The 8,287-nt window shown below is 52.7% G+C and overlaps 1 protein-coding gene across 1 annotated transcript; it reads right to left on the reverse strand.

Moving 5' to 3' along the window:
* Window positions 1-1,191: 1,191 nt before the first annotated feature.
* Window positions 1,192-5,257, reverse strand: LOC127317291 (aluminum-activated malate transporter 9). The gene is made up of 6 exons (XM_051347826.2): window positions 4,567-5,257; window positions 3,202-3,339; window positions 2,837-3,106; window positions 2,533-2,669; window positions 2,297-2,443; window positions 1,192-2,215 (listed from the first exon to the last, which is right to left on the reverse strand). The coding sequence occupies exons 1-6, from the start codon at window positions 4,949-4,951 to the stop codon at window positions 1,547-1,549; spliced, it is 1,746 nt and encodes a 581-aa protein (XP_051203786.1). The 5' UTR covers window positions 4,952-5,257; the 3' UTR covers window positions 1,192-1,546.
* Between the last annotated feature and the right edge of the window lie 3,030 nt (window positions 5,258-8,287).

Consider the following 8,287-nt stretch of genomic DNA (forward strand, 5'->3'; position numbering starts at 1 on the left):
TTTAGCAATGACATTTGTATCATCCCATATGATGATAAATCCATTCCTTCTAACATGAGTTTGCAGCTTTTGCTCTTAAATCTATCTACTGATCAAATGACTTGCTATTTCAGTGTTTGGTGGCAATATGTTTTTGGACTCAACTGCACTTTTTGAAAAGAGTGCAATACATGGTGTAAATATAAATTATAAAGATAACAATTGGGCATGTGTTGGTTGTTAGGTAGATGAGGGAGAAGACCAACGTATCACCGCCATCCTCCCTTCGCAGCTTCGCCGCTAATGACTCGTAGCACCGCAACCCAAAGTATGTAGCTCCAAGCACCTGCTCGAATTGCATCTTGTCCACCCCCGATAGAATGGATGGCTCCAGCAGAGGTGGAGCATGGTAGAGCATGAACGGGCAGACGGTCGACTGTAGTGGCGGCGCATGACGTCCCCGTGGCAGTGCGTGGCTCGTGTCGAAGGACCTGCCCTCCCCCTATGTTCCTTTCTTTTTTGTCACAGCGATAGAGTGATGTGGCGTAGGGAAGGGAAGGTGCAACGTCCACATGATTAGGCGTCATCCAACAACGCTGTTCCCAGAGTTTGCAAGGGTCGCAGCCTCCTGGTGAATTGGATCCTTTTTATTTTCAGATACAAGCAATAATATATTTTTGTTTTCCCGTAGCAACGCACGGGCAAATTACTAGTCTATTAAAAAGAGTGGCAAGGAGCAACACTGTACAACTATTTACATTGGACCGCGTAAAACTTAGCACAGAATAAAAATAGAGCTCCGTAACAAGATCCAGGTATGACAAAGACATAAATAGCTGATATCTTCTGTATCGAAATGGTGTAATGCAGACCAACAAAATTACAGGAGAAAGAAACAGCCTTCATACTGCATTTCAGAAGGGTACCTTCGTTCCATGTTAAGCACTGCATAATGCACAAGCATGAATCTGCCTGAGTTCTAAAATGCTCGGAGTCCGACTCCGACGGCGGCACCTGACTGCCCTTGGCACACACAGGTTTGGTTCGTGGAATATCGTGAGAAAAGTAGACAAAGATTAACTCAATCAACACAAGTCTCATGTCCAAACAATGGACACCAACACGTGGCAATCAACACCGCACCTTTGATCACAGTGCAACAAAGTACAGCAATGCATTGAAAGCAGGATCACAACAAAAGCGCTATGATGATTTATGAGCAAACTACAACACAGCAACCTTCCAATGAATTAGATCAAGAAACATCCCTGTTACATGAGCTTCCCATGCAACTACCAACTAGCTGATTAGCCTGAAGTAGCACCTTATTTAAGGGGTGCTTAAACACACTAAAGAAATACATGGATCAAAAGTTTTACCATGGTTGGCCACTTTAGTGGCAGCAAACATGAGCTCCATTAGCAATACAGCCAGCGATCTTCTCATTGCATATACACAAGTTTAGTATTATACACATGTCTTGGTCCAAAATTATTGTACAAAACTGGATGACAAAGTCAAGTGGCAAGGTTTCAGATGGAGGAACCTTGCGGGGTCATTGTCAATGTCAACTCTTCAGTCCAAGAGATTTGCATATTTTATCGAGAATCCCACCATCACCATTGCTAACTGCGGCAGGCTCTTCCACAGGATCTTTGAAGTTAGCCTTCTCACTCAGCTCTTCAAATGCGTTAACAACATTCTGTAGCCGGGCAACAAACTCGATTAGAAGCGAGGCAAATGTGGCCAATGATAATGCACTTGCACTTTCATATGTTTTTGACTCCTCGTCTTCAAGTGGCAAGTTTGGATGGAATGATCTTCGAGTAGGCCAAGCTAGTAGTGTCCTGTAACCGTCTATAGTTGATTGTGAATCATATCTGCTAAGAAATGAACTGGCAGCAAAGCTCTTATAATGGTGTGCTGAAGTTTGTTCAGCTATTGTAGGTTCCGCCACTTCATTCTTATTTTCTTTACCAGTGCCATTCATGGCATCTTTGATTCCTTCAGCTCGCTTGCTAGTGTCCCATCTTTCAGTATTCATCAGGAGGTATGACTTCTCATCAATCTTTTTTTGCAACTGCTCAGCTGCCAAGTGGACTTCAAATAGTATATCTGAAGACCTCAACTTGTTCATTGTCTTAACATTGTCTCCAAGCTCGCGCAACACTTTAGCACCTTCTCTGCCCACTCTATGAAATTCTGAAATAAAAAGCCTTCTGTATTCTGGCGGTGCCTAGAAAAAGTCAAATATATATTTGTTTAGGAAATAAATGCAGGACTTCAACAGGTTGTCGAGAAAACAATAATAGCAAACCTGAATTTCTGAAAGAATGCAACCATGCAATGCCATAACTGCAAAGGAACAATGCCTTAATGCTCCACCAACTTTAGTGAAGCTCTTCCAAGGATAGCTCATCATTTTGTAAGGGCCATGGGGTGGTTCCCATATAGCAAAACCTAACTAGGAGCAAATAGAAAAGAACCGAGTCAAATTTGACAGAAGAGGCGAGATAATCTTAAAGAAGTGTTAGCTTTAGAGCAACAACGAACCAGAGTTTCCTCTTGTGCTGATGCCTCAACAGCTGCCCTGTACCCACTATATAGAGGATCATCAGAAGCTTGATATGTAAGTATTTTTGAAGGAATCCTTTCATACTCCATGCATTTCAGGTATCCATCGACACAGCCTACAGTGAACAGCCAAGTCGTCAGTAAAGACATAAAAATCAGATGTATCTCTACTCCATTACAACAATACCGCAACTAATATTTTTCTACCTTTTCAAGAAATATAAAGTTTATATTAATATGACATGATTCTTAGCATGACTGTTTAGGGATGGGAGAGTTATACCTTCTAAGGATTTGGCAACACCAGCAAAATTCTTTGCAATCAAATTGTGCAAATCCTCTCCAGCCCAGATTGGGTAAATACCAATATTGATTCCCAGACTGACAGCAGCACCAATAGCAATCAATACAAATCTACTTACAGCCGTGTCAGTGAACTTCCCCGTGTTGTACCCAGAGACCATGACATAAACGAATGTCAGCAAGAATACACGAAATCCATATTCATAAGGCTTCATCTTCGGGTGTAATTTTATCAAGTTTGTGCAAAAACCTAGCAGTAAAAAGCATAACAGGATTAGACTACAAATTAGATAGACTTGTACAAAATGCGCCAGGAAACAACTGCGGCATGCCCCAAATGCTTACCAACAGTAAAGGTGCTAATAATAAGGATCACTTCTTCCAATGCCCCCAAGTTTTTGGATAATTCGGCAACTGCCAGAGCAAGCCCTCCTGCAGTAAGTGTTCCTAATGCCCTGTTGAAACCTTTGCTCAATGTTGCACCTGCATAATAGTGTACCAAATTAACGAAAGGCAATAACACATTTTTTTTGGCAGGTATAGACATGGTAAAACTTAGTACAGAATAAACAGAGCTCCAGAATGAGATCCAGGTAAGACAAAGACATGATAAATAACCAACACTTTCAGTGTCAAAGTGGTGTTACGCGCACCAGCAAAATTACAGGAGAAATAAACAGCCTTCACCAGTTACTAACCAGTTGCCAACACTCATTCTCACTGTAATAAAGTTGAGGATAGTGAAACTAGCTAACAAAAGTTAAGATGCGCTGGTCAGTAGCCACTTCAAGAATGGAGCTAAACACCCCCATTGAGCAGGCTAAAGGAAAAAAACTTGCAGGAAAAAAACATAAACTTTAGAGATGACATATCATTATGTTTGGTTTCTACTCTACACCACAATGATATTATGAAAGACCAGCAAGCAACACCACATAATACATTAGACTTCTTAAGTAGCTGGTTCACAACATCACAGTAAATTGTACAATTGGCCCAAGATCAATGTGTAAGAACTACAGGTGCCTTTGCTTAGTTTCCCTTCCAAACAACATTCACTTGTGTGTTGTCTACTATTTCATAAAGGTACTAGTAAATTCTACAACTGGCCCCAAGATCAATGCGGTCCCAGGTGACATCTGTAACAATAGATTTAGTGGCACTTTCCACCACCCTTCGATAAATTATTAATGACTTTTTCCCAAAGAAAAAGCAACTGGCCCAGACGGTGGCCCAGAACGATATAAATTACACACATAATTATTCAAGAAACAGCTATCTTAATGTATCTATCGCCGGGTCATCTCCAAATTCCGTAGCAGCGTGCACGTTTCAGGCATCAATCAACAGTAATGCAAGGTCAGCCGGTAGACTTTTGTTTTAGAGGCGGAGACGACGTTGACATAGACTGATGATACTTCTCGAATCTCAAGCATGCCCTCCAGATTCGCGTGCTCGTCAGTGCAACGGGTGGTTCCGATCCGAAAAATTAGATCGGAATTGCACGGGACATGAATATGCTCCACGCACTGATGCATACTAAAGAAACTGATTTACTAGCATAAAGAAGTGGATCAAGTCGCGAAGAATGTTCAGAAGCTTACCCCGTGGGGTGGGTGCTCTAAGCAAGCAAGCAAGAACCGTGCAGCAGATAAACAAACAAATCGTGGCTCGCAGAAGAATGAGAGAGAAGCAAGCGGCCATACGCACCGATGCTGAACTCGAAGACGACGACGACGGTGAGGACGGCCCAGATGGAGTGGCTGACGATCTCGCGCGGCTCGCGGAGGAAGACGAGCAGCGAGATGAGGGCGAGCGCGACCCCGACCTTGGCGGCGAAGACGGGCCTCCGGCGGTCGGCGCGCGCGAACGCCCACATCTCGGCCGCCCCGTCGCAGACCGCGCCCCAGGCCCCGGCCACCGCGGCGCCGGCGCGCCCGAGCAGCCCCTTGTGCTCCTGCTCCTTGCCGCCCCCCTCGCCGCCCGGCAGGCTCCAGGTCGACGAGAGCAGCGGGACGTCGCCCCGCCCGCCGCCCCGCTGGTCCTCCAGCGTCGACCACAGCGACCCCAGCTGCGCCGGCGGCACCCCCGCCATGGCGCGGATCGGCGGGAGGGTCTGCTAGAAGGGATTGCGGTGGTGGATGAGGCGGGGCTCGGGGCAGTGGGCGGCAGTGTGGTTTTCTTGGAATTTTCTGGCCGTCGCGCTCGCTCCCGAGCTCTGCCGTCTCCGGCCCGGCGATTTGGACTCCACTGGTCGCGGCGTCGCGGTGCTGGGTTGGCTGCCGCGCGCCGCGGAAAGCTGCGGAGATGCGACGAAACGGGGCGGTCGCGGTCTGTGCTTGAGACCAGACAAGCCTCCGGTTGCTGCGTGCGTCAGATTCCACTCATGAACAAAAAAGCTGCGTGCTTGATTTAGATCCGAAATACAGTACAGTACATATATATAAATCGGCTGCTAACAATCTGGCGATTAAATACGAAAGAGGAACCGGCCGGCCTCAGGAAATACCAAAAGTCCAAAGGCCCAAGAGGCAGGAAGAACCGGTTCAAGCGATGACCCTTTGCTCTGGTTTATGGGAAGTTTTCTTGCGATGCCCTTTGGATCGCAGAGATCGGTCGCTTGCACATGCTCTAGGAACATGGATGTGGACATAAGGGCATCTCCAACCGCGCGACCCAAACCGTGCCCGCGCGTCCGTTTGGGTCGAGCCGGACAAAAACGCGGCCCAGCGCGGGGACGCACCGCAAAAGCGGACGGCCGCGGCGTCCAGAACGACGCAAACCCGGCCCAAATCTGGGCTAGGTTTGGGTGGCCGCGGATGGCACGCGGCGTCCGCTCGCATCCGGGCGTCCGTCGCCTCGTCTCCTTTGGGCCCACCTGTCGGTGACCCGGGGGGTATTAAATGGGGATCGGAGGGATCCGGCCCTCCACCCAGTCCCCACTCCACTCCGCGGCGAAACCGCCGCCATGGCCCCCGAAGCGAGTTTTCGCCGAGCCAACGACGACGAGGCGAGCGGCCGCATCGTCCGCCGGCTGCGGCCATCGTGCGGAAACCTGTGCGGCCTCCACATCGGAGAGGCCGCCGCGGCGGCGCGGCATTGCCGCAACCGCCGCCGCCGCTGCTCGAGCCCAAGCCCGAGTCCTCGGAGGAGGACCGGACCTCCACGCCGCGCCGCTCATCTCGGCGGCGGAGGAGGACGATAAATGGCCGCACCTCCGGGCGGCCATTCGAACGTCCGAGATGGAGGAGGCGGCGCGTCGGCGGAGGAGGAAGCGGAGCTCTCGGGAGCTCTACGCCCAGGCCCGCCAGCGCGACGGGAGGAGGAGGAAGCGGCGCGGCGGGAGGAGGCCGAGCGCCGCGCCGACGAGGAGCGCCCGCGAGAGCGAGCGGTGGCAGGAGGAGGCCGAGCGCCGCGCAGAGGAGCGGCGCTGCCAGAGGCTGTGCGCCGCGCTGGCAGGAGAGGCGACGGCGCCTCGGGGAGAAGGCGGCGCTACGTGCGCCGCCGCAGCCTCGGGTGGCTCCGACCCCCACTCGGCACGGGAGGAGGCCCCGTGGTCTCCGTGGCCGGAGTCCCCGGCGCGGTCGAGCCACAACAGCGCCTCGCCGCCCGGGGACGTCGTCCACGACGACGACGTCGCCGACGACACCCACAGGGGCTAGGCGGCGCACCGGTGGCCACCGCGCCGCCGACCAAACCCTAATAGAGGGTTTTTTATATTAGTTTAAATTTAAAAGCCCATATAGGGGCTTCTTTTGTTAGTTTTATTTGCCCAAAATAGGGCATATGTTCAATGAAATTTCGTTTAAATTCGCATTTTGTTTTTGTTTTCGTGGTTCTCCGGTTATGCGATGCGTCCGCGCGTTGGGCGCAGCGCGCGACCCAAACGGACACGCGGACGCGGGGCGCTGTCCGCGTGTCCGGGCGGCGACCCAAACGGCCCAAAACGGACGGCCCAGCGCGTCCGTTTGGGTCGCGCGGTTGGAGGGCATCTCCAGCGGGCTCGACGCAAAACGGTACCGGAAATGCGTCTGCGCCCTGCTCCAGCGGGGCGACGCAAAGTGACCGGATCGTCCGCGGAGACGCAAACCTGGTCCAAATATGCGCCAGGTTTGCGTCTCCACGGACGATCCGCGGTCGCGCTCGCGTCTGGCGGACGTTTTGTCTGGCCCGCCTGGCAGTGACCCAGCGTCGATGCATCTTCTCCGCCAGTACTGGCGCCGAGGCGTCGCTTCGGCAGTCTGCGGCCGCGTAAATGGCGATGCCTCGCGTGGCGCGCGGCCGTCGCCTACCTATGCGCACGTAGTAATGGCGATGCCACGCGTGGCGCGGCCGTCGCCCTGCCTCCGACCTATATAAACAGGTGCGCGAGCATCTCATCTCCTCCCCACTAAACCCTAGTCGCTGTTGCCGTAGCGCCGCTTCCGCTCAGCCCTAGCAGATCCACCATGAGCAGCGCCGGACGCGGCCAGGCTGCCGCGCCTCCACCTTCACCTCCCACTCCACCTCCCCCGGCCTCGAGCTCCGACGAGGAGTTCGACTCCGAAGACAGCATCGACCTCCTCCACCCGGTCAGGACGCCGCGGCCCTGGCTGAAGCGGAGAAGGAAGCAGAGGAGGAGCGGGCGGCCCATGCGACGGTCGACGCCGAGCTGGAACAGCGTAGGCTGGCGGCCGCCGCAGCCACAGAGGACTCCGACTCAGAGATATCTTGGTCTTCTGATGACCCTGATGCGCCTACGCCGGAGGAGAGGGCGGCGGAGCAGTCGTCGAGTCCTTCGAGATGCTCAAGGACGACGCCGCGAACGCGAGGCTGGAGCACTGCTTGCAAGAGGACGCGGCGGCGCACCGAGCCATAGCAGCCGCACGGGAGGCGGCGGAGAAGCAGGCGATGGAGGAGCGACGCAACGACGGGGCCGACCCATCAGGAAGCAAGTAGTCTAGGCCTATAGATCTACTTTGTATAGTTTTTATGCATTTATATGTACTACTTTCTATGTTTTTAACTATGTTGCAATTCAAAAAATAGGTCGCCCCGGTGGGAGCACACCCAGACGCAAACGGACGCGCGAACAAAATATGTCCGCGGGGCGACGCAAACGGACGCTCGCGACCACTTTTGGGCGTCCGAAATGCGTCGCCCCGCTGGAGATGACCATCGGCGCGACGGAAACGGACGCTTAGCGACCGTTTTCGTCCGCCGTGACCCGGAAATGCGTCTGGCACCACCTCCAGCGGGGCGATGCAAAGTGACCGGGCCGTCCGCGGAGACGCAAACCTGGCCCAAATATGCGCCTCGGATGCGTCTCTCCGGACGCTGCGCGGACGCGCAAAGTGACCGCTCGCGTTTGGCGGACATTTCGATAGGCCCGCCAGGCAGTGACCCTCCGTCGATGCGTCTTCTCAAACGCGCCAGCGACTGGCGCCGCTGC

Source organism: Lolium perenne, chromosome 7 (genome assembly GCF_019359855.2).
Source record: "Lolium perenne isolate Kyuss_39 chromosome 7, Kyuss_2.0, whole genome shotgun sequence".
In the NCBI taxonomy this organism is placed as follows: domain Eukaryota; kingdom Viridiplantae; phylum Streptophyta; class Magnoliopsida; order Poales; family Poaceae; genus Lolium; species Lolium perenne.